At 43.0% G+C, this 26078-nt stretch overlaps 1 protein-coding gene across 1 annotated transcript in view; it reads left to right on the plus strand.

The window, feature by feature from the left end:
- The window catches only part of LOC126452593 (GATOR complex protein Iml1), a 572541-nt gene that overhangs the window by 524872 nt on the left and 21591 nt on the right, over positions 1-26078 (plus strand). Inside the window, exon 54 of the mRNA XM_050091115.1 lies at positions 11342-11541. Within this exon, the coding sequence (XP_049947072.1) occupies positions 11342-11541 (200 nt within the window). The remainder of the gene's footprint in view (positions 1-11341; positions 11542-26078) is intronic.

The raw sequence follows: 26078 nt of genomic DNA on the forward strand, positions 1-26078 counted from the left end.
CGACTGATTACGTCCCGTGAGAATGACATCTTCTTACGCTGCTGCTACAACACCTGTGCTCGCCCCATCAGTTTTGTGACTTCCGGCCGGAACTCTGAGTGGTACAACTCCTCTTGCCCCCTTGCCAGTGGGGGGCTCTACCCACCGGGTTGCTCCTGCGCCACCTACCTCAGGAGCAACAACATCGCCCCCATCAGGGACGTCCGTCCCTGCTTCTAAGCCGGAGAAGTGTTCCACTTCTTCGGCTTCTCACGCTCGCAAGGGATCCCTTGGGTCCCTCCCTTCCCAGGTTTCCACCGGTGGGAAGGTTGCCGACCGACAGTGGCGTAAGTGCCCACAATCAGCTGGTCGAAGGGCTTCACGATCCTCCTCAGTCCCGGAGACTGAATCGGTGAAGCCCTCCCAGCCAGTTAAACCCAAGGAGCAGTGTGAGGAATCCAAGAAGAAGAGCTCTAAGCCCAAGGAACTCGCGGTGGCAGCCGCCCCACCGCAACCTTCCAGCTTCGCATCTGAGGACGAGGTGGAGATTCTGGCGTCCGCTGAGGACCTCGATCTTGCCGGTCCCTCTGACGCCATGGATAGCACTAGCATAGGTGCTCAATCGGAGGCAGCAGGTGACCCAACGGCGTAATCTGCCTTCCCCGTCCCGTCACGCCTTTCTCAGCCATGGACAACACCATCCACCAGTGGAACTGCAGCGGTTTCTTCCACCATCTAGCTGAGCTCCGCCAACTTATCAGCCTTCATTCTTTCTTCTGCATTGCTCTTCAGGAAACTTGGTTTCCAGCAATGCGAACCCCCGCCCTCCGTGGCTATCGGGGTTATTATAAGAACCGAGCAGCATATGAAAGGGTGTCTGGTGGCATCTGCATCTATGTCCTTAACTCTCTTCACAGCGAGTCTGTCCCTCTACAAACAGCTTTAGAGGTTGTCGCTGTTAGGGTGTGGACACCACAGGCTATTACCGTCTGCAGTCTTTACCTTCCACCGGATGGTGATGTAACGCAGCATGAGCTGGCTGCGCTGCTGGCCCAATTGCCGCCACCTTTCTTGTTATTGGGCGATTTCAATGCCCACAACTCTCTATGGGGTGGGACTGTCTCCGATGACCGCGGTCATGCCGTGGAGCATTTGTTGGCTCAGCTCGACCTTAGCCTCTTGAACACCGGTGCTCCCACACATTTCAGTGTTGCCCATGGCTCGTTCTTGGCCATCAATCTCTCTCTTTGCAGCCCTGGACTTGTCCCATCCCTCCACTGGAGAGTGCATCCTGACCTGTGTGGTAGTGACCATTTTCCCATCTATTTGTCACTGCCCCAGTGTCATTCTTCTGGGTGCCTGCCCCGCTGGGCTCTCCACAGGGCTGATTGGCTGGCTTTTACTTCCGCTGCAACCATCGAGTCTCCCCCACAGAGTGACATTGATGGGGTGGTCCGTGTCTTAACCACGTCAATCATTTCGGCGGCAGAGGCTGCCATCCCCCGCTCTTCTGGACTCCCTTGGAGGAAGGCTGTACCCTGGTGGTCGCCGGAGATTGCTGAGGCTATTCGCGACCGTAGGCGGGCCCTCCAGCGTCATAGGCGGCACCCGTCTCTAGAGACACTCATCGCCTTTAAGAGGCTCCGTGCCTTGGCCCATCGTCTTATTGCACGGCGTAAACAGGAGTGCTGGGAGAGGTATGTCTCATCCTTGGGCTCCCGTCTCTCCCCCTCCCTCGTGTGGTCCTGGATCCGGCGGATTTATGGATACCACACCCCTATGGGTGTCCCTGGGATCTCCTTGGGCGGCGCTGTCTGCACGGACGCTGCCGCCATTGCTGAACGCCTTGCTGTGCACTTTGCTAAGAGCTCTGCGACTGCAATTTACCCCCCCGCCTTTCGCTCTCTAAAGGAGCGAGCCGAGCAGACACCGTTATCATTCCACACGCGTCGTTCTGAAAAATACAATGCTCCTTTCAGCGAGAGGGAATTCCTCGCTGCCCTCACCGATTGCCCTGACACAGCACCAGGACCAGACTGCACCCACGCGCAGATGCTGAAGCATCTCTCCAGGGACTGCCAGAGACCGCATTTGGAGCGAGGGCGTGTTCCCGTCGCAATGGCGAGAGGGTCTTATTGTCCCCATCTTGATGCCCAGTGCGGACCCACTGGCGGTGGACAGCTATCGTCCCATTACCCTCACCAACGTTTTGTGCAAATTGCTCGAACGTATGGTGGGGCGGCGTTTGTGTTGGGTCCTTGAGTCGCGCGGTCTCTTCGCTCCATCCCATGGTGGCTTCCGTCGGGGCCGGTCTGCAGCGGACAATTTGGTGCTGCTGGAATCTGCTATCCGTACGGCCTTTGCCCGACGTCAGCATCTCGTTGCTGTCTTTTTTGATATGCGGAAGGCGTATGACACCACATGGAGGCATCACATCCTTGCTACGTTGCATGAGTGGGGTCTTCGTGGTCGGCTCCCGGCTTTTCTTCAAACCTTTTTATTGTGCCGCTCTTTCCGGGTGCAAGTCGGTGCCACCTCTAGTTCCTCTTATACACAGGAAAATGGGGTCCCGCAGGGCTCGGTGTTGAGCGTCTCATTATTTCTAGTGGCCATTAATGGTCTGGCTGCAGCCGTGGGGTCGTCGGTGTCTCCTTCTTTGTATGCCGACGACTTCTGCATCTCCTTTAGCTCCACGACTACGGGTGTCACCGAACGCAGGCTGCAAGTAGCCGTTCGCAAGGCAGTATCATGGGCTCTGACTCATGGTTTTCAGTTCTCTGCAGCCAAGACTCGAGTTATGCACTTCTGGAGGCGTCGGACAGTCCACCCTCATCCTGAACTTTACCTCAACGGCCACCTGCTTGAAGTGGTGGACACATGCTGCTTCTTAGGACTCGTCTTTGATGCCCAGCTCACATGGGTTCCTCATATTACTCAGCTGAAGCAAAAGTGCTGGCGGCACCTCAACGCCCTCCGCTGCCTGAGCCACACATCTTGGGGTGCGGATCACTGCATGCTGTTGCGATTGTACAGGGCCCTTGTGCAGTCCAGGCTTGATTATGGGAGCCTGGCCTATGGGTCTGCATCACCGTCCGTGTTGACGTTGTTAGACCCCATACACCACTGTGGGGTTCGGCTTGCAACTGGCGCTTTTCGTACGAGCCCTGTGGATAGTCTACTGGTGGAGGCCGGGGTTCCCCCGCTGCGGATTCGCCGCCATCGACTGCTCGCCGACTATGCTGTCCACGTGCATTGCTCGCCGGGCCATCCCAATCGTCGCCTGCTTTTCCCTGCCGTGGTCCTCCATCTGCCCGAATGGCGCCCTAGGTCTGGGCTTTACATAGCTGTCCGCCTCCAGTCCCTGCTGTCGGAACTGGGGTCATTCCCTCTTCTGCCTCCCTTCCGAGTCCGTGCACCTACGCCTCCCTGGTGTTTGCCCCGGCCGTCCGGCCGTCCGTCTGGACTTGGCACAGGGACCCAAGGACTCGGTTCCGCCTGTGGCCCTCCGTCGCCATTTTCTTGCGCTCCTCGCCTCATTTTCGGGCTTTGAGACTGTCTACACTGATGGTTCCCTGGTTGATGGTCGCACTGCCTACACTTTTGCTCACGCTGCCCATGTTGAGCAGCGCTCCTTGCCGGCTGGCTGCAGTATTTTTACTGCAGAGCTGGTGGCCATCTTGCGCGCTCTTGAGCATATGCGTTTCTTCTCAGGTATGTCCATCGTCGTCTGCAGTGACTCCCTGAGCAGCCGCCAGGCTATCGACCGCTGCTATACCTCTTCTCCTCTGGTGTCCTCTATTCAGGAGTCTGTTTCCGCCATTACCCGTTCTGGTCGTTCGGTGGTCTTTGTTTGGATGCCAGGTCATGTTGGCATCCCAGGGAACGAACGTGTTGACAGGCTGGCCAAAGGGGCGACCGATGCCCCAGCTTTGGAGATCGGCCTCACGGCTCGCGATCAGCAGCTGGTGTTGCACCGTAAGGTACTTGGGATGTGGACTGCTGAGTGGCGTGGCATGACATCCCCGAATAAACTGCGGGCTGCCAAGGAGATGACCGATGTGTGGCGCTCCTCCCTGCGGGCTTCTCGCAGGGACTCTGTCATCCTGTGTCGGCTCCGCATCGGCCATACCTACCTGACGCACGGTCATCTTTTGCATCAGTCAGGATCCCCCCCTGTGTCGGTGTGGGTCCCGGCTGACGGTCGCCCACATTTTGTTGGAGTGTCCCCAACTGCGCACCCTCCGGCAGTCTTTTAATCTCCCGGGCACTTTGCCTTTGGCTTTATGTGACGATGCCTCCATGGCTGATGACATTTTAAATTTTATCTGTGGTAGTCCTTTTTATGGTTCCATTTAGGGAGGTCCTGCACCTTTCCCTTTCTGTGTCTTTTGTCCTTTCGTCTCTCCACATTTGTTGCTGTTTTGGTGTGTCGTCTGATGGTTGACTCTTTCCCTTTTTTTGTTCTCGTGGTCAGTCAACCAGTCTCCGGCCATCTTCTTTTCTTCTGTTTCTTTCTGTCTGGTGTTCATCTGTACTCTTCTTGTCTGTAGTGTTTGTTGCTGCATTTGTGTTCCTTTAGCGACTGGGGGGCGCATCCTCCCCCCCCCCCCCCCCCCCCCGACACGCCCCCCGACCCCCCCCCCCCCCTTTGGTTTTTACCTGCTCTGCCGATTTTCGGCTCGCATGTTTTTGGAATGGGGGACTGATGACCTTCGCTGTTTAGTCCCCCTTAAACATCCCAACAACCACCACCATCACCTCTCTCCCAATCTGAAACCTCTGTCCTATCCAAAGGCCTCACCTTCAGCCCCACTCCCAAATTCAGCCAAACAGCCCTCGTCAAAGATTTACTGTCCTACACTCGTACTCTCTGCTGGAAATATCACTTTGCCACAAAGAAAAATGATCCTAATCCTACTCCTAATGATCCAACTCCCCAAGACACTATCCAAATTGAACCCTGCCTGGAACAGTTCCGTCCTCCGTCACAGCGGGACCAACCTCCTCTTCCTCAAAATCACCCTCTCCAAACCTTCCAGGAATTTCTGACTTCTAGCCTTGCCTCTCAATCCTTCTTAAAAAACCTTAATCGTACTCCCAACATCACCACTGCTGAAGCCTAGGCTATCCGTGATCTGAAGGCTGACCGATCCATCGTCATTCTTCCGGCGGACAAGGGTTCCACGACCGTAGTACTTGATCGTCGGGAGTATGTGGCTGAGGGACTGCGTCAGCTTTCAGACAACACCACATACAAAGTTTGCCAAGGTAATCCCATTCCTGATGTCCAGGCAGAGCTTCAAGGAATCCTCAGAACCTTAGGCCCCCTACAAAACCTTTCACCTGACTCCCATCAACCTCCTGACCCCACCGACACCCCGCACCCCTACCTTCTACCTTCTTCCTAAAATTCACAAACCCAATCATCCCGGCCGCCCCATTGTAGCTGGTTACCAAGCCCCCACAGAACGTATCTCTGCCTACGTAGATCAGCATCTTCAACCCATTACATGCAGTCTCCCATCCTTCATCAAAGACACCAACCACTTTCTCGAACGCCTGGACTCCTTACCCAATCTGTTACCCCCGGAAACCATCCTTGTAACCATTGATGCCACTTCGTTATACACAAATATTCCGCACGTCCAGGGCCTTGCTGTGATGGAGCACTTCCTTTCATGCCGATCATCTGCCACCCTACCTAAAACCTCTTTCCTCATTACCTTAGCCAGCTTCATCCTGACCCACAACTTCTTCACTTTTGAAGGCCAGACATACCAACAATTAAAGGGAACAGCCATGGGTAATAGGATGGCCCCCTTGTATGCCAACCTATTCATGGGTCGCTTAGAGGAAGCCTTCTTGGTTACCCAGGCCTGCCAACCCAAAGTTTGGTACAGATTTATTGATAACATCTTCATGATCTGGACTCACAGTGAAGAAGAACTCCAGAATTTCCTCTCCAACCTCAACTCCTTTGGTTCCATCAGATCCACCGGGTCCTACTCCAAATCCCATGCCACTTTCCTTGACGTTGACCTCCATCTGTCCAATGGCCAGCTTCACACGTTCGTCCACATCAAACCCACCAACAAGCAATAGTACCTCCATTATGACAGCTGCCACCCATTCCACATCAAACGGTCCCTTCCCTACAGCCTAGGTCTTTGTGGCAAATGAATCTGCTCCAGTCCAGAATCCCTGAACCATTACACCAACAACCTGATAACAGCTTTCGCATCCCGCAACTACCCTCCCGACCTGGTACAGAAGCAAATAACCAGAGCCACTTCCTCACCCCTCAAACCCAGAGCCTCCCACAGAAGAACCACAAAAGTGGCCCACTTGTGACAGGATACTTTCTGGGACTGGATCAGACTCTGAATGTGGCTATCCAGCAGGGATACGACTTCCTCAAATCCTGCCCTGAAATGAGATCCATCCTTCATGAAATCCTCCCCACTCCACCAAGAGTGTCTTTCCGCCGTCCACCTAACCTTCGTAACCTCTTAGTTCATCCCTATGAAATCCCCAAGCCACCTTCCCTACTCTCTGGCTCCTACCCTTGTAACCGCCCCCGGTGTAAAACCTGTCCCATGCACCCTCCCACCACCACCTACTCCAGTCCTGTAACCCGGAAGGTGTACATTATCAAAGGCAGAACCACGTGTGAAAGCACCCACATGATTTACCAACTGACCTGCCTACACTGTGACGCATTCTATGTGGGAATGACCAGCAACAAACTGTCCATTTGCATGAATGGACACAGGCAGACAGTGTTTGTTGGTAATGAGGATCACCCTCATGGGCATGGCTAAACAAGCCTTTATGCACAGCCAGCACATCTTGGCACAGTGTTACACCATCCGGGTTATCTGGATACTTCCCACTAACACCAACCCATCCGAACTCCGGAGATGGGAACTTGCTCTTCAATATATCCTCTCTCCCCGTTATCCACCAGGCCTCAATCTCCGCTAATTTCAAGTTGCCGCCACTCATACCTCACCTGTCATTCAACATCATCTTTGCCTCTGCACTTCCGCCTCGACTGACATCTCTGCCCAAACTCTTTGCCTTTGAATATGTCTGCTTGTGTCTGTATATGTGTGGACGGATATGTGTGTGTGTGTGCAAGTGTACACCCGTCCTTTTTTCCCCCTAAGGTAAGTCTTTCCGCTCCCGGGATTGGAATGACTCCTTACCCTCTCCCTTAAAACCCACATCCTTTCGTCTTTCCCTCTCCTTCCCTCTTTCCTGACGAAGCAACCGTTGGTTGCGAAAGCTTGAATTTTGTGTGTGTGTTTGTGTTTGTTTGTGTGTCTGTCGACCTGCCAGCGCTTTCGTTTGGTAAGTCACATCATCTTTGTTTTTAGATATATTTTTCCCACGTGGAATGTTTCCCTCTGTTATATTTATATCCATAATTTGTATTATTTAGAATGTTGGATAGTAGGTTCAGAGCAAGGCAGAATCAGAAAGGACTTAATGAGTCTCCTTGGTATATTCCACGCTTAATCTGTATTGGCTGTCATGTGATATTATTTGAATGTGTTTGGATATTAAGTCTGGTTTTCCAATTTTTCATTACTATGTTTAGGAACTGTATTAATTTAGGATCTACTTAGTATATTTCCAATATCTGTAGTAACCATGAGTGGGGTACACTATCAAAAGCTTTTTGGTAATCAATGTATGCATAGTGCAGCGACCTTTGTTTAGTTTTAGCTTGATATGTCACCTTTGTATCTATTGTCAGTTGTTCTTTACATCCTCGTGCTCCTTTGGAGGAGCCTTTTTGTTCTTCATTTATAATTTTGTTCTGTGTTGTATGTGTCATTAATTTCTGTGTAATGACTGAAGTTAATATTTTGTATGTTGTTGGTAGGCATGTTATGGGGTGATATTTTGCTGGGTTTGCTGTGTCTGCTTGAACTTCAGGTTTCAGATAAGTTATTCCTTGTGTAAGTGTATCAGGGGCTGTGTATGGGTCTACAATGTAATTGTTAAATAATTTAGTTAGATGTGAATGTGTTGAGGTGAACTTCTTTAGCCAGAAATTTGCTATTTTATCATTTCCAGGGGCTTTCCAATAGTGAGTAGAATTAATTGCTTTGGTGACTTCATGTTGCAAAATTATCACATCTGGCATTTGTGGTATCATCTTGTACGAGTCTGTTTCTGCTTGTATCCACCGTGCATGTCTGTTATGTTGTACCAGGTTTGACGATATGTTGCTCTAGAAGTGTTCCATGTCTGTTATGTTTGGTGGATTGTCTATTTTAATGTGTGTGTTATCTATTGTCTGGTAAAATTTCTTTTGGTTTGTGTTGAATGTTTGGTTTTGTTTCCTTCTATTTTCACTTTTTTTGTATCTTCTAAGTCGTTTGGCCAATGCTTGTAATTTCTGCTTCTTTTCATCTAATTGCTCTAGCGCTTCTTGTTGTGAGATTTTACCTAACCGTTTTAGTTTTTTGTCTGATATTTCATTTCTTATAAATTGTGTTAGCTGTCCGATGTATTTCTCAGTTTTTCTATTCTGATCTGTAGCCTGTGTTGCCATGCTGGTTTTGTGGGTTTCTTCTGTGTGTTGGTTGGTTCTGATCTCTGCCTAGTGTGTATATTTAGTGTAGTGAGTGCTCCTATATAAATCAGTAGTTGTAACTCTTCCATAGTTGTGTTTTCATTTATTTGTTGTGTATGATTGTGTTGATAGTTGTTATTGTTGTTTCAACTTGTGGGTTATTTAGTAGTCTATGCAAGAATGGTCTAATGTCTGTATTTGTGTCTTTGTATTCTATATATGTCAACTGAAATTTTTCTTCTACATCTAACATGTATGTCACTTCATGTTCTATTTGTGCTTGTTCTGGTGGCTGTCTTAAGATTTCATTTTCCTCTGATTGTTTAATTGATGCGTGTTGTTCTTTGTTTGTTTGCTCTGGGATGTTTGAGTCCATTACTGTATTTTCTTCTTCTTCTGATTGCACATTATTTTGTTCCAGTATTTGTTGTACTTGTTGTTTGATGTTTTCTAATTCTGACTGGGGTATGCTGTTATTTTTAATTATTACACGAATCTGATCAGATAGTCGTTGTTCTGTTAAAAAATTTTAATTCTGGGTATCTGGTAATAAATGTTGTGTATACTTGTGATCTGTATCCAGTTGTGTTGGTTCCTCTGTCTTTGTTTTCCTTCTAGAGTGGTTGCAGGAAGCATATCCTGCAAAACACCTCTATTTGGATTTAAATCATTTTCCGTGTGGCTAGCAGTGTCGTTACCATTGTGGACGGGCATAGGGTTCAAGTGTCGTCCCTGACCATGACAGCGCTTGTCCGAGTCTTCATTAGTTCTGTACTGAACCAACTAATCACACTAAAAGGGGGGTTAGCCCTATTGTGGGTTTGTTCTTTTCGTCGCCTTTTACGACTGGCAGAACATACCGAAGGCCTATTCTTTTCCCAAGCCTCCACGGGTATTATTGTTATTATTATTATTATTATTATTATTTATGTTATTGTTGTTGTTGTTAATAATTATCTTCACTACTATAAAAGACAAGTTGTAGTTTAACATTGGTACCAAAAATCTCACAAAGTTCATGACTGATTTACTTCAGATTTTTGCACAATACTCAAACATTCAGATATACATAGGTTGAAAATTTGTTAATATATGTGGTATATAAATATATGTTTAATCTATACTTCTAAATGGAGACAAGTCATAGTGTAATGTTGTTACGCAAAATCTCAAGAGGTTATTAACCGGTTTATTTAAGATTTCTGCATGATGGTCTGATAAGCATTTGGATGGATGTGGGTGTCACTTTTTTTCAAATGTATAAGGTATTCAAGTATTTCTGTAATATATAAGTGGAAAAAGTTGTTAGCAAAAATCTTGAAAATTTGTTCACTGATTTTCCTCTAATTTTTACACAGTACGCTAATAAACAATCAGAAGGACATATACAACATATTTTTTTGTCATTTAAGAAGAAACACTGTTGGCAAAAATCGTGAAAAGTTCTTGACCAGTTTAATTCATATTTTTATACTAGAACCTAATAAATGTTTGGATTGACATAAGCTACATATTTTTGTGGAAACACACACACACACACACACACACACACACACGCACACACACACACACAGCTAGCAAAAATCTCAAAAAGTTCTTGGCTGATTTACCTCAAATTTTTACACAGTACTCTGTTAAACATTTGGATAGACTCAGGCTATATTTGTTATTGCGTTATACTACTATATAAAAACAAGACATGTAACATTGTTACCAAAAGTCTCGAAAATTTGCTGGCTGACTGACTTAAAATTTTTACACAATATTGTATTACAGACTATATATACTTAAATATATGTAGTATATAAATTTATTTCAGATACAATAAGCAAATGTTGTTGGCAACAACAAGTCATGGAAAGTTCATAATCGATTTCATTCGAATAAACTGACTGGTGGGGGGGGGGGGGGGGGGGGCGGGTGTTTCTGTGCTGTAAAAATATGTGGTTTGGTTTCCGATCTCACAGTCAGTTTTAACTATAATATCAGGGCATTTAAACCATTAGAAATTATTTTTTCCTATACATATTCCTTCTCCTTATATAACATGTGTCACACACAACAATGTACTGTTTCATTTTACTCCTTACCTATGGTTTTAACAGAAAACAGGAAACTTACATTTATGGCTTACTGGCTCACGATTTTAATGTTATTATGGAATCTAAATCATCCACAACTTTCTAATCCTAACCTTTTGTGAGTTAAAACCCTACAAAATACTGTCATGAAGCTACTATCTTCACAGTAACAGCAACTGGGCAATTCTCTCTTATACTCTCATACATTAATGATCCCAACCCATTAACGTATTCACTTTGAACGACTTCAATTTCCAATCAAGATTTCCTTTGCAACACCAATAAACAAGGCTCAGAGTCAGAGAGAGAGAGAGAGAGAGAGGGAGGAAAGAGGAGGTGGTCGTAGGGGGGAGGGGGGTGAATATAGAGGGGGGAAGAAGGAAATGGGTAGAGAGAGAGGGGAGGAGGAGAATAACAGAGAGAGGGTGGAGGAGTTTATGGACAAAGAATGGGAGGAGGCAGGGCCCCGAAGGATAAAAAGGGGGGGGGGGGGAGAATATGGACAGAGGCCAGATTAGGAAGTAGATCCAACTACCATACATATTTAGCAGTTGTGAAGGATTGCTTGGTTCACTAGTAATAAATAACAGTAATAATTGTCACTACTACTAATATTACTACTATATTTAAATTGCTTGTTCGCGAATTTTCATGGACTGGATATGACTGAAAGACACTTACTTTCTCTTTGTAGAATACCCTGTGGAGACATGGAAACAGAGATTATTTCTCTTCCAAGAATCTATAATTGAAAGATTTGGCTTCATACACTGTGCGAGTGAAGGCCACAACAATAACTCATTAGCAACAGACAGTGGTGGTGTATCTCATCATAATATATATGTTCATGTTACCGGAAATGTTTTTATACTGATACCTTCACAACATTGTCAGGTAAATACATCCTATGTTTTCAGTGCTTTATGTGAAGAAGTGAAATTAGTGTTTGCTCTCCATAAAATAATTTTATATTTGTAGCTTGAACATGGATAGTAACAGTATTCTGATAAATAGTTTTTACTCTATTTACGTGTGAGAGCTGCATCAATATTTCAACACAACAGAATTTTACATATCTCCTGTCACTGAATGGTTGGTAGAGAAATTACACATAAAAAGTGATAGAAAGTGAAAAACTTGTAGAATGACTGTGAAAGCTGTTCATAAAGGCTAAGTGTTATAAAAGTTAGTATTTAAGGTACTTTGCTGATCCAGTGTATGTGAAATGCTTTAAATTTCATAAAGTACATTTATGTGACACCTGAGTATTGTGCTGTTGTGTAGAAAATACAAACATTGAAATGAATTACAGATGATGTAACATATCGTAGACGCTGTAACTGCTGTTTATTGTTCTCACAAGGGAATGGTTCAATAAGATATGTCGAAACCGGCCCTGATTTTTTTTTTTTTTTTTTTTTTTAGAAGTATGCTGCAAAAATTTTAACTGCTATGAGGCACTGCAAATATTTTGTAAAAAATGTTGAAGTTATACATTTTTGTTGCGCGAAGAACAGCTTATAACAGCGGTTTGTACTGCCCTGCCCGCCAAGCACACGACTCAGCAAATCACTTGTGCAGCACCACATAGCAAAATTATCCAGAGTTCACTGACAATGATTTTAAACACCTAAAGCCTTGTTTACTGAGGAGTGAATGGAAGTGAACATGTGTGAATGAGAATTTGCAGAAAATTCACTACCATTTGTTTGTATATGGGTAGAATCATTTTTACTAGAGGGAACGGAAGAGAACACGAGGTAGCAAACATTGACTATGAACAATGTGTGTTACTGTATGGTTAAATGATGATGATGTCCTATTGGGTAAAATATTCCGGAGGTAAAATAGTCTTCTGTTTGGATCTCTGGGTGGAGACTACTCAAGAGGACGTCGATATCAGGAGAAACAAAACTGGCATTCTACGGATCAGAGTGTGGAATTTCAGATCCCTTAACTTGGCAGGTAGGTTAGAAAATTTAAAAAGGGAAATGGATAGATTAAAGTTAGATATAGTGGGAATTAGTGAAGTTTGATGGCAGGAGGAACAAGACTTCTGGTCAGGTGAATATGGGGTTACAGATACAAAATCAAATACAGGTAATGGAGGAGTAAGCTTAATAATGAATAAAAAATAGGATCACAGGTAAGCTACTGTGAACAGCATAGTGAACGCATTATTGTACAGGGTGTATCCGACCCGGGACAACCGGGAGATCCGGGAAAAACCCGGGAATTTTTTCATCCGGGAGAAAACCAGGAAAAACCCAGGAATTTTTTAGAATTCCAGGAATTTTTAATTGTTTTTGTTTTCAGTTAAATTTTTGCAATTTTGTCTGGTAAGAACCGATACTCTAACAAAGGGTAGTACTGTATCCTGCTACTGCAGATTAATACTGCAGCAATAAAACATGAACGAGAGAAAAAATGAAAATGAAACTTAAATTGCAAAGGAATGTGCCATACACAACAACAAAACACAGTGCTCATACAAGTAACAGCAAAATGTGTCAAAGGAAGACTATGCAATGCTTCGTAACAAGAAATTGCCTCTTATGAGTGTGACGTCACAACTGTTTACATTAGGTTCACTGTTTCAATATAGCAGTTAGGCGCGGGATCGTGCGCATGTGCAGTTGAGTAGTGCCTTCTCCCACTTCTGGCTGCAGAAATGTGGCTGTTGGTTGTGTAAGCAGTCGCACCAGCAGCTAGATGCTACCGGGAAAAATTTTACTGACGTGCCCAAGCTGCTAGATTCATGCATGCACAGCAGGCTGGATCCTTGAGGGGGTAGGGGGGGGGGGGGACAAATTCATATTCTTGAGGGAAAAAACCTTGTTTCACAAAGCACCTAGCATCCAGTGCACATTGGTCTATCGGTTATTCATATGACTTTGAAACGCATCCCTGTCGCTTTTTGAACACATTTGAAGTTGATTTCTGAAGGATTTGTGAATGCGTGCGTAGTGTACGTGATGTCTGTCAGGGGAATCCTTGTTGCATCTAGAAATAAACTTTCTTGCAGACAACAGGGGCTCTATGAGCTGAGCAGAGTAAAGCCGAATGGATGAATGCCAACCGCTGTCTGATTATGCGGTTGATTGGGTTTGCAAATGATGAGCGTTGTAATAATTACTAGTGAAATCCATAGGTTGAGACTACCAGAGTGGAAATAAACTACTAAGAGGTAATAAAGATTTGTATTATCTTCTTGATGTATCCAAGAAAATGAAATTTTGACAGAAAAGTTTTGGCCAGATCACTATACTAGTAAGTGCCAGTTGTACAGTCCCCAGCTAGCAGCAGCTTTAAGTTCTATTCTGGAAGTAGCGTGAAAAACATGTTGTACGTACATGTAACAATGCCTAATCGGAGAATAATCGCGGGACAGAGTTAGTGAAGTTAAACGGCAAATAAGCTTTGACATCGGCAGGAATAGTTACAGAATTAGTGATGACAAGACTATTCGTCAGAACAAGGAAGGAGAAGAAACGGGGACATCACACAAACTATGGAAGAATATGACGGTTCCAAATTTGTATAAAAATTTTGTACTACTACTTTTCAATCGCATGCTTGAGAAACTGGAGCATATGAATGAAGTGTAAAACTATTTCCCAACATAAAGCTTTTTGCTTGTAGTAGGCCTAATAGGCATTTGATATTGGTACTTTGTGAATTATATTCTGTTGTGTTATAAAAATGACCACTTGTACCAAAACAGTCTCGTTTATTTGTGTGTGTTGCAATTGCTGCAGCATTACAAAGGCCTATTTTGTTTTATCTAGCAGACAGTGACAAAATAGATGTAATCAGATAGGGAAACCACACCAGTCTTGGGTCCTATTTGTACTAACAGCTTTTTCAGTAATAGACGATGACATTTCGCTTTTTCATGTAGCAAAATTTTTGATGAACTTTGATGATGTAATAGATTCTTGCGCAGAAAGGAAAGCCCACCATGTAAACCTGTAGCAAGATCAGAGAGAAAAAATCTGTAGGAGCTAAGGATTGAAGAAATGTGTACTGTCTTGCTTATCTCTTGTCTTTGCTGGTTTTATGTATCCTGTATTTAATTTTATGCCACACAAAGCAGCAAGTTGTTAGCTAATAGGGAATATAGAGTGCAAATTTTCTGAAGAGTTCTTGTTTACAAATAATCCCATCCAGTATTAATGGCGAGGTTTTTTTAAAAAAATAAAAAATAAGGTGGAGAGAGGGGGGGGGGGGGGATGTCAAACCGGCCGAATGGAAGCAGGAGAGGCATCACAGGACATTTTACTTTCCACTGTCTTGAATATAGTTTGATGGCATCCAGTACAAAATATACATGTTTCAATTCCACGGAGCGAAATACAGTGACGTGCGATAGAAGAATGCTGTGTGAAGAGGGCTGGCACTGCTCTTTGCCACACTTAAAACCAAATGACATGTCTTACATTTCCTCAAACACACGTTTTGTGCATCAGCCTATTCAGAAAGATGTGCACTACAAAATGAACATATTTTTGAAAATTTGATTTTTTTAAATTTTTGACGTCCTATCTCAAATGCTTGTGGGATGGCCTGGGCGGGGGTGGGGTGGGGGGGTGGGGGTGGGGGGTGGGGGGGGGGGCGCCACTACCTAGTATTGCTCCAGTTCGGAAATATTGTGGATCTGGACCTGATGCACAAGAGCAGTCTGAGTACAGCGGGGAAGTGGGTAGTCTCCATGTGACCTGTGTTTACATTTAGTGATTTTGATGTTTCCTCTTCATTTGCTGCTCTCAAGTCAAATGAAAACAAAACAGATTTCTGTGGCTGGGAGCTATCAAGTGAATTAAAATACATTCACATAATTACGGAAGGCAAAAATATGTTATTACTTTCAGATTTTATTTTATTTACACCTTTCTGACGGTCGAGCATTAATCGTCTTGTAGAACAATGAAGTTATTTTTGTCGGTTTGCTAAAGAAATTTCCTTTTATTAATCTTTTCTGTTGAGGCAGTCAATATATTTGAAACTAAGTGTTTAATTCCACACTATTGGCTAGTTTCAACTATTCGCTGCATTTCAAGTGCATGTTTTCATCTTCTAGCACGTACCGCATTGTGCCATAATAAAGAACCAAACATTAGGTAACACAGTACTGATACTCCAAGAAAATTTACATCCCGAAAACCATATTGAAAAGCTTAATATCAGGTCGAGACCTACTTCATTTGGAATTTGGACATACGAATGTGGCCTTTAAATGTGTACATTTTAGTATGGTTCACGAAATTCTGATGCTCTTGGAGTATCCTCTGATGTCTTGTTTCTTTTATGACATAATGTAAGATCTTTTAATGTTTTATACGTATGAACATATGGGCCTCCTAAGTCATCGTAGCTCTGCAAGTGCAGTGGTGCCTCTTATCTGGCGCTCTATAGCAACTGCTGAAACGAACCTATTTCTAACAAGTCGCGGGAAAATATTGCGAATGGTGGTTTGAAAAGCGTTACTTTCAAAGTAAATTTCCTTTTACGCAAGTTGAACTATGTACAAGATTGCACAATGAATTTCTTAAATCACAGAGCATTTGACTCTCATTTAAAAATCAACTGATGATGAGCCATTTAGAAGAATTTCGAGCCCAGAAGATCAGACATTTATGTCATTATTAAAAATTTTACTGGCTCATTTGTGTGATATATCTTAAAGTGTAAGACGTGCATAAAAGACCAACATTATATGTGAAAGCTTAGCTTCTCTTGCAGCGTATTAACCGTAGACACCGATATTATGTGTGAAAGCTTTGCTTTTCTTGTAGCAACACTATGTATATTAATTTAAACCGTTAACTGTTGCTGTTTGTGTGTTCACGCTACTTAACAGTGATATTGCCATTGGCTGACTACATCATGTGTCCTAAGCTCTGAATATCCACTGTCATCGGCTGGCGAGATCACGTGACATGACCTATGACTGGCTTACAAAAGCTCATCGCAATCTCGATTTCAATGCTTCGGAAAGTGACATGCGGTGTTTGGTGGAATTCGAATTTATACTTTTGTAATGTGAAAGTATGCAGTGTAAATATTGCTGCACATCAAAGACCTTTCCAAAACGTGTTTTCTTCCCTGAGTTTCGTTTTCTAAAGTGCCAGGAAAGTGTACACCCATGTATAAAGCCATAATAATTCAAAGGATTGGTAAGTTATACAGTTCCGAGAGAAAATATACTGTCAGTTAACAGTGAAAAAGTGTGTTTACACCCGGGAGAAACTGTATTTTTAACCGAGAAATCCGGGAATTTTTGTTCCTTGTTTGCGTATACATCCTGTTGTAGCCAAGATAGACATGAAGCCCACGCCTACCACAGTAGCAGAAGTTTATATGCCAACTAGCTCCTCAGATGATGAAGGGATTGAAGAAGTGCATGATGAGATAAAAGAAATTATTCAGATAATGAAGGGAGACAAAAATTTAATAGTTGTGGGGGACTGGAATTGATAGTAGGAAAAGGAAGAGAAAGAAAAGTAGTAGGTGAGTATGGAATGGGGGTAAGGAATGAAAGAGCAAGCCGCCTGGTAGAATTTTGCACAAAACATAACTTAATCATAGCTAACACTTGTTTCCTAAATCTCTGTCAGAGACAGCAAAGGTCCTGGAAGAGCAGTTGAATGGAATGGACAGAGTCTTCAAAGGAGGACATAAGATGAACATCAACAAAAGCAAAACAAGGATAATGGAATGCAGTCTAATTAAATCAGGTGATGCTGGGGGAATTAGATTAGAAAGTGAGGCACTTAAAGTAGTGGATGAGTTTTGCTGTTTAAGGACCAAAATAACTGATGATGGTCGAAGTAGAGAGGATATAAAATGCAGACTGGCAAAAAAGCACTATTAACATTGAGTGCAGATTTAAGTGTCAGGAAGTGTTTTCTAAAAATATTTGTATGGAGTGTAGCCATGTATGGATGTGAAACATGAATGATAAATAGTTTAGACGAGAAGAGAATAGAAGCTTTCGAAATGGTGCTACAGAAGAATGCTGAAGATTAGATGAGTAGATCATGTAACTAATGAGGAGATACGGAGTAGAATTGGGAGAAGAGGAATTTGTGGCACAATTTGACCAGAAGAAGGTATCGGTTGGTAGGACATGTTCTGAGGCATCAAGGGATCACCAAGTTAATGTTGGAGGGCAGCGTGGAGGGTAAAAATCGTTGGGGGAGACCAAGAGATGAATACACTAAAGAGATTCAGAAGGATGTAGGGTGCAGTAGTTACTTGGAGATGAAGAAGCTTACACAGGATAGAGAAGCATGGAGAGCTGCATCAAACCGTCTCTGGACTGAAGACCACAACAACAACATTTGACCTACAGGATACAACTCTATCTTGTTAGAGCCACAGTGCAAAACTTTGGTATTTAGTGAGGATTATTTTGCGTGGTGAGCCCACTGTTCTTGATGGAGTATGCAAAATGTTGCAGGGAAGGAAGTATTTAAGTGTGTCAATTTGTATATGGAAGTGTGACATGTGTGGAGATCTTGCACTTTACATGGAATTGCATCTCTATCTCTCCTTAGCACTGATCCCAAATTTTCCTTGCATGTCGGCTGCCATTTTTCCCGGGCTTCTCATTACTATTGAGGGGAAATTTACAAACAGAAGACTAATTACCGACGTCAAGCATCATATCGAGAGGGGACACAGCTGGTATTTCCACTATGCGTGTAAGGTCTAATGGTCATATTCTTTTTTTGTTGTCCCCCACCCCTTCTTGTAAAATAAAAGCGGGCTAGTGGCAAAGCGTGCACTTTGTAATCCAGAGAGTGCGGGATCAAATCCTGTTGAAACCATCCAGTCTCTTGTTCTGCATATTGCGCTGCATATTAGGCATACTTGATCAAACTCATAAAGCATGGTGAAGAACACTGGTAATGCACAAAAGACTGTAGCTTAAGAATACTGTTCTTCCGATAAACCTGAAATGAGAGAGTGGTATTGGAAATTATGTTGTCTGATAATTTCCTGAGGAATACTTTCCACTATCGAAAATATTCTTTTTCGAGAAGTTGAATCATACGAGTAGTTCCACGCAGAATCCACATTACATCTACAGGTTTTCGTTGTCCTCCACAAAAACAGTAGCATCGTTAAGTCCAGACCATGAATCCAACAAAAGCAGTGAATTAGTTTCTGCAGCTGGTAGGAATATGTTTCGAATAAAATGTTGAAAATTATTCTTTCCCTTTTTTTCCATATTTTGATACATCGATTACAAGATTTTGGGTACTAAACAGTCCATTTTTTATGTTTGGTCCTAATTTGCCTTGCAGTTCTTGAAGACAGATACACAGCTGCGGAAATAGTAAATGACTCATACTTATTACTGACATTATTGCGTATGAATGTGTCATTGCATTCATTGATTGGGCAACAGACTCCGTCTTTCACAAAACCTGACTGATCAGTGTTATAAACAGCAGTTGCGGGGACAACAGCAACTTTCGTCTTTATGTCAGCTATGAATTTCTCTATATCATACTCTGTATCTCTATATCATACTTACCAATACTGCAAAAAGCAACTGATGATTTGTAATAGACGTTACTTGAGTGGTTAATTCGAGAGAATAGTAACTGTTTACTGTTGTGTCAGAGAACTATCAACGAACGGTAACCTGAAACGTCCTTTACAAATTACGATCGGGTTGTGTCGTGTTTTCTGTTTGCAAATGTACCACCGACCTTGGCTGATTTTTTTTGTGTGTGTGTGTGTGTGTGTGTGTGTGTGTGTGTGTGTGTGTGTGTGCGCGCGCGCGCGCACATGCACAGTTGCTACTGCGCCAGTAGGGGTGTACATTTCTACTGCCGCTTAGCGCACTATGAATTTGGCAATTTTCAGCTTTTTTTAAAAATTACTTGCAGTGCCTCTTAGCAGTTAAAATTTTGACTGCATTTCTTTCATTGTCTTCTTCCTGTGTAAAAAATTTCAGGGTAGGTTTCAGCATGTCTTATTGGACCTTGTCAGCTAGAGTACCACCATCAGAATGATATTCATCTCCTATGAGATTATGAAATTTACTTAAGTTTCAAACTTAATGTTGGTGTAATGTACTTTTGAAGATGGATCACCACTAACTAAACAGAAGAGATTCTACACAACAAAAAGGCACACAGAGTGGACAATAAATGTATTAGCTTTTTAGACAAATTCCTTCTGCAGGTACCAGTCATGCTGAAGTGCTTGTGAGCAACAGTTTGTGTGTGTGTGTGTGTGTGTGTGTGTGTGTGGTGTAAGGAGAGAGAGAGAGAGAGAGAGAGAGAGAGAGAGAGAGAGAGATATCTATACTCTGCAAACCATTTTGAAGTACATGGCAGAGGATAGTTCCCATTGTACCAGCTATTAGGACATCTTTCCATTCCATTCCTGTATGAAGCATGGGAATAATGATTGTTTAAACATCTTTGTACATGTTGTGGTTATGGTTAAACATCTTTGTACATGTTGTGGTTAGTCTGCTCTTGTTCTTGTGATCCCAACAGGAATGATATGTTGGAGGCTATAGTATATTCCTAGATACACCACTTAAAGTTGGATCTAGAAACTTTCTAAGTAGGTTTTATCAAGATAGCTTGTGTGTATCCTCGAGCATATGCCAGTTAAGTTGTAGAAAGTCATAAGAAATGTCATTGGCTGAAAGTCAGAAGGTATTATTAATATTATCTGGCTTTTCAGAAATCTATAAATGCTGCATCTGAGTGACTGCCTTGGTCCATGGCTTTTAGTATGTCATGTGATAAAAGTGGGAGTTGGGTTTCAAGAGATAAATATTTTGTAATCAATGTTGGTTGGCATGAAGGGGACCATTCTGTTCAAGGTATCCCATTACATTTGACCTCAGAATATGTTCTAATATTCTACAACAAATGGATGTCACAGATTGTGGATGGTAGTTTTCTGGATTACTTCTGCTACCCTTCTTACAGACATGTGTAACTAGTGCTTTCTTCCAACTACTGGGCACAGTTTTTTGTTTGAGGAATTTGTGGCATGTTATGCTTAGAATGGGAAATATGGACTGACTTGCTGACAAACTCTGTTTTCCTGCGTAAAGAAACATTTGAAATCAAAGTTCAGCATTTCTGCTTTCAGATTGCTACCCTCAATTTCAATTTGTTTCTTATCCATGAATGTCTGGAAATCAAGTCCCTTTGCATAATTATGACCGGAACTTGTGTCTTGTGGGAGATTTTTCAATAATATTCTGCTATGGTAGTTATTGAAGGCTTCACATATGGCTTTTTGACAACCAAAGACATTTCATTCAGCGTCACTTTGTATATAGCCGTATGCTTTATTTGGTACCTAGTATGGAGTAGTCTCTGTTTATTTAGAAGTTTTATCACAGTGAACTGTTCTACTAGGTACAGATGTATCAAACACATGGTCAACTGTTCTTTTAAGCCTGAGCCACAATTTTTATACGTTCTACTTTCCAGAGCCATATGTTTCCTGTTCAGTATTGAAATTTAACACTACTGCCTTTTTATCTAGTTTCCTGATAAAATAAACCCTTCTATTTATTTGAACTGCCCTTTGTGCTTCAGTAATTCTTGTTGTTCAAACTGCAGTGTGGACATCCTCAAAGAGGTCAGATCTATTTGTTGCCATTAGATCCAATACATTGCCAACATGAGTGGACTTCTGAATTATCTGTTCTAGGGAATTTTCAGAGAAGGCATTCAGTGATTTTTCACAGGATATTTTATCAAGCCCACCACGTACAAAACTTTAATTTTCACAATTGATTGTTGGATGGTTAAAGTCTACTCTTATCATGACAGTATGATTGAGGAACTTAAGTACTGGTGAACTCAGGTTCTCTTTAAAGTTTTCAGTTAATTGGGAAGCGAGTTGGGGTACTCGATAGAAGGATTCAATTATAAGTTTATGCTCACCCTTGATGCTGATTCTTCTCCAGTTTAATTCCTACTCCAAACTTTTATTTTGTTTTCTTTATTGCTTGCTCTATGTACAGATTGAATAACATTGGGTATAGGCTACAGCCCTGTCTCACTCCCTTCTCAACCACTGCTTCCCTTTCATACCCCTTGATTCTTATAACTGTCATCTGGTTTCAGTACAAGTTGGGGTAGGCTTGTGCTCCCTGTATTTTACCCCTGTCACCTTCATAACTTCAAAGAAAGTACTCCAGTCAATGTTGTCAAAAACTTTATCTAAGTCTACAAATACTGTTTTCATAGGTTCGTGTTTCCTAAACCTATCTTCTAAGGTAAGTTGTAGGGTCAGTATCGCCTCATGTGTTCCTACATTTCTCCGGAACACAAATTAATCATCTCCAAGGTCAGATTCTACAAGTTTTTCGATTCTTCTGTGAAGAGTTCTTGGTAGTATTTTGCAAGCATAACATATTAAACTCATATTTCAGTAATATTCACCCACATCAGCACCTGCTTTCTTTGGAGCTGGAATCATCACACTGTACTTGAAGTCAGAGAGGATATTTCACCTGTCTCATACATCTTGCACAACAAATTGAATATTTTTGCCGTGGCTGGCTCTCCCAAGGCTATCAGTAGTTTTGACAGAATGTCATCTACTCTAGATGCCTTGTTTTGACTTAGGTCTTTCAGTGCTCTGCCAAATTCTTCTCACAGTATTGTATCTCCCATCTCATATTCACCTATGTCCTCTTTCATTTCTATAATATTGTCTTCAAATACATCTCCCTTGTTTAGATCCCCCATACAGTCCTTCCACGTTTCAACTTTCCCTGCTTTGCTTAGTACTGATTTTCCATTTAAGTTCCTAATATTCATTCAACTGCTCCTCTTTTCTTCAAAAGCCTCTTTAATTTTCCTGTAGATAGTATATATATTTCCTTTTGTGAAATATGCTTCTAAACCCTTAAATTTATATTCTAGCCATTCCTGCTTAGCCATTTTGTACTTCCTGTTGATCTCTTTTTTTTTAGACGTTTGCATTTCCTTTTGCTTGCTTCATTTTCCGCATTTTTACATTTTTTTTCATTCATCAATGAGATTCTGTAGTTCGTGTGATATCCAAGGATTTCTACGAGGCCTTGTCATTTTACCAATTTGATCCTTTTACCAATTTGATCCTCACTGCCATCACTATTTCATCTCTCAAAGCTACCATTTGTCTTCTACTGTATTCCTTTCCCCTTCTCTAGTCAGTCATTGCCTAATGTTTCCTGTGAAACTCTCAACAATCTCTGGTTCTTTCAACTTATTAAGGTCCCATCTCCTTAACTTCCTACCTTTTTGCAATTTCTTCAGTTTCAATATACAGTTCATACCCAATAAATTTTGGTCAGAGTTCACATCTGTTCCTAGAAATGTCATTCAATATAAAATCTGGTTCAAAAATCTCTGTTTCGCCATTATATAATGAATCTGAAACCTTCCAATGTCTCCAGGTTTCTTCCATATATACAATATTTTTTTGTGAATCATAAACCAAGCGTTAGTCATGGTTATATTATTTTTTGTGTAAAATTCTACCAGTGGGTTCCTCTTTCATTTCTTTCCTCCAGTCCACATCAAATACTAGTTTTCCTTCTCTTCCATGTCCTACTATCGAATTCCTGCCTCCAATCACAATTAAATGTTAGCCTCCCTTAACTATTTGAACAATTTATTTTTTTAAAGTGATGATATGTTGGTTGGCTGCTATAGTAAAATGTTGATTTACTATTAAATATGTCATGCAAAACACTCATAACTTCTGAAATTTCTCAGAAATATATGCTTATTCATGTAGATATACACTGAGATTTGGGGGCGAATGATTGGGACAGGGAAACTACTGCTAAAATTGTATAAAGCACAAATGTTGATTACATCTAACACTATAACACAAACTACATTTTTCATGATACTTTGCATATGAAAATACATAATATATCATGACTGACTTACAAGCTTTAATTCAGTCAACACAGAAACCAAATTTAATTTTTATGTGAAGTTTTTGAACCTATTTTTTCAAAGCAAATAGATTTATCACATATGATTTTACTTGGACACAAAGGAAATACCAGAAATCAGCATATAAATGTAAATTAACATGGGAATAGTACTGATCTTGCAAGTAGCTGGTTTCATGACAAGTTCTACACTAGTGTGCCAAAGATGAACACTTTAGTGTCAGTATAGATCACAAAACCAATGTGAAATGTGGAGCACAGCCAAGCACTTCTTCTGCTTGGAGCAGCTAACAATGCAAAGGATAGGTTATCAACAAAGTATTAGAATAGAGACCTAGGTACATATTTTTGATGAATTTGTTCAACTGTTCGTTTAAAATTGAGCCACATGTCTTGTCTTTCTTGGCTGAATGAAATGATTGTAGCCACTATTACAGAAATAAGGTACCCTCCTTCTTACCCATTTTACTGAAAATACAAACTTTTCTGTTTGTTTTTTGTTCAATGGCTATCATTGTTAGCAAGTGAGAGGGTATTATAACGTCAAGTTGAACACATATATTTCAAAACGACATAATACATATAAGTCACTGAGCAAGTTGACAAAGCAAGACAAGTGAACGGGGTAACATTCGAATGAGCACTGAGTCCAAGTCTAGCGGCCACTGGCTGGCTGGCTGCTTAGGTGGCACGGCTGCTGCATGGCTGGCAGACAGCGCCGCATGTAGAGGATGCGCGTAATTGTGCTGCGGCACTTTGAATGATCGGCGAGTCACAACACTTTTCCCCCCTTTGAATTTTTTTGCACTGGTCTTGATGGAGGTGGCCTGTAGATTGCTAACGTCCATAGGCATTGTTTGACTGGCCGTAAAGTCTCGAGGAGGAGGCTTCCCGTATGGACGGAAGTGTCCCCGATGATAACGGCTGGAGATGACAGGAGACGTAGGTGTCGAATCTGCTGGGGCCCCGTGCACCAATCTGCCCAATGAGGCAAGTCAGCTGATATAACAGGAGACATGGACGATGTGTCAGCGGCCATAGGAGAAGGAGGCGAGTAGGTTGGCTCGGGACAGATGATGGTCATCCGGTTCCTGCATGGGCACGTCTCCTGGTGGCGTCCGTTCTTGTACTGGCACCGAGATGACGGTGAGAGGTCTGCGTTGTGAATAATGAGAGATGCCAAGATCCCAAGCATCAGGTAGAGCCGAAGGTGGTGTAGCGGCATTCAGAACAGGCGTTGCCGGCACACGAGGCCGAAGCTGGTCTGAATGACACACTGCAACACCCGTGTCAATCTGGATTTCATACAGGCGTCGGCCACGGTGTCGTAAGATGCGGCCCGAACTCCATTTTGGCCGCCTGCCATATCCCCGTACCCAGCCAAGGTCGTTGGCGGTGAACCGGCCAAGCGAAGGCACCCACGCCCGTGAGGTGGAAGGCCGCAGAAGATGAAGTAGCGTGCAGGGCTGTCGGCCATGTAAGAGCTCAGCCGGGTTGTGGTCGCCCATGGGGGTGAATCAGGAAGAAGCCAGAAATTGGAGAAACACACCATCAGCAGCAGAAGAAGTTAGGAGTTTCCACATCTGAGCCTTAAAAGTGCGGACCAGTCGTTCAGCCTCACCATTTGATTGTGGATGGAACGGAGGGGCCGTGACATGCATAACACCGTGATGAGCACAAAAATCTGCAAATTCGGAAGAGGCAAATTGCAGACCATTATCAGTAACAAGAGTAGAGGGAAGGCCTTCCAAAGAAAAAATGCTGGCGAGAGCACTTCTGGTTACCGCAGTGGTAGGCGACGTGCAACGGACAATGAAAGGAAAGTTAGAGTAGACATCAATTACGAGGAGCCAATAAGTACCTAAAAAAGGTCCTACGAAGTCAGCATGAATGCGCTCCCAGGGCATCTCAGGCGAAGGCCACGGTGACAAAGATAACTTCGGGGCGGCGGCCTGTGAAGCACAAGGCCCGCAGGCAGCGACCATGTGTGTTATTTCAGAGTCGATGCCAGGCTAGTACACATGATGGCGCGCCAGAGATTTTGTGCGAGAGACACCCCAGTGCCCTTGGTGAAGGAGGCGCAAGACCAAAGCACGCAAAGACGCAGGTACCACAACATGCGGCGATGCATTGTCGGTGGAAAGGAGGATAACACCATCCCTAGCCATGAGGCGGTAGCGCAAAGCGTAGTAGTTCCGCAACAGATCAGAAGTCTTAGCGGATGGACGATCTGGCCAACCCTTCTGAACACAGCGTAAAACCCGGGAGAGGGTAGGATCAGTTGTTGGGAAGTGACATTGATGGATGAAACAAGGAAACAAGTGGTTTGTGATCTGTAACAAGATGAAATTTAGATCCATAAAGAAAAACACCAAACTTATGAAGAACATAAATAATGGCCAAAGCTTCTTTTTCAATTTGAGAATACTTTTGTTGGGCATCCGTGAGCGTTTTGGAGGCATAAGCAATGGGTTGTTCAGAG

Source organism: Schistocerca serialis, chromosome 1, assembly GCF_023864345.2.
Source record: "Schistocerca serialis cubense isolate TAMUIC-IGC-003099 chromosome 1, iqSchSeri2.2, whole genome shotgun sequence".
In the NCBI taxonomy this organism is placed as follows: Eukaryota; Metazoa; Arthropoda; class Insecta; order Orthoptera; family Acrididae; genus Schistocerca; species Schistocerca serialis.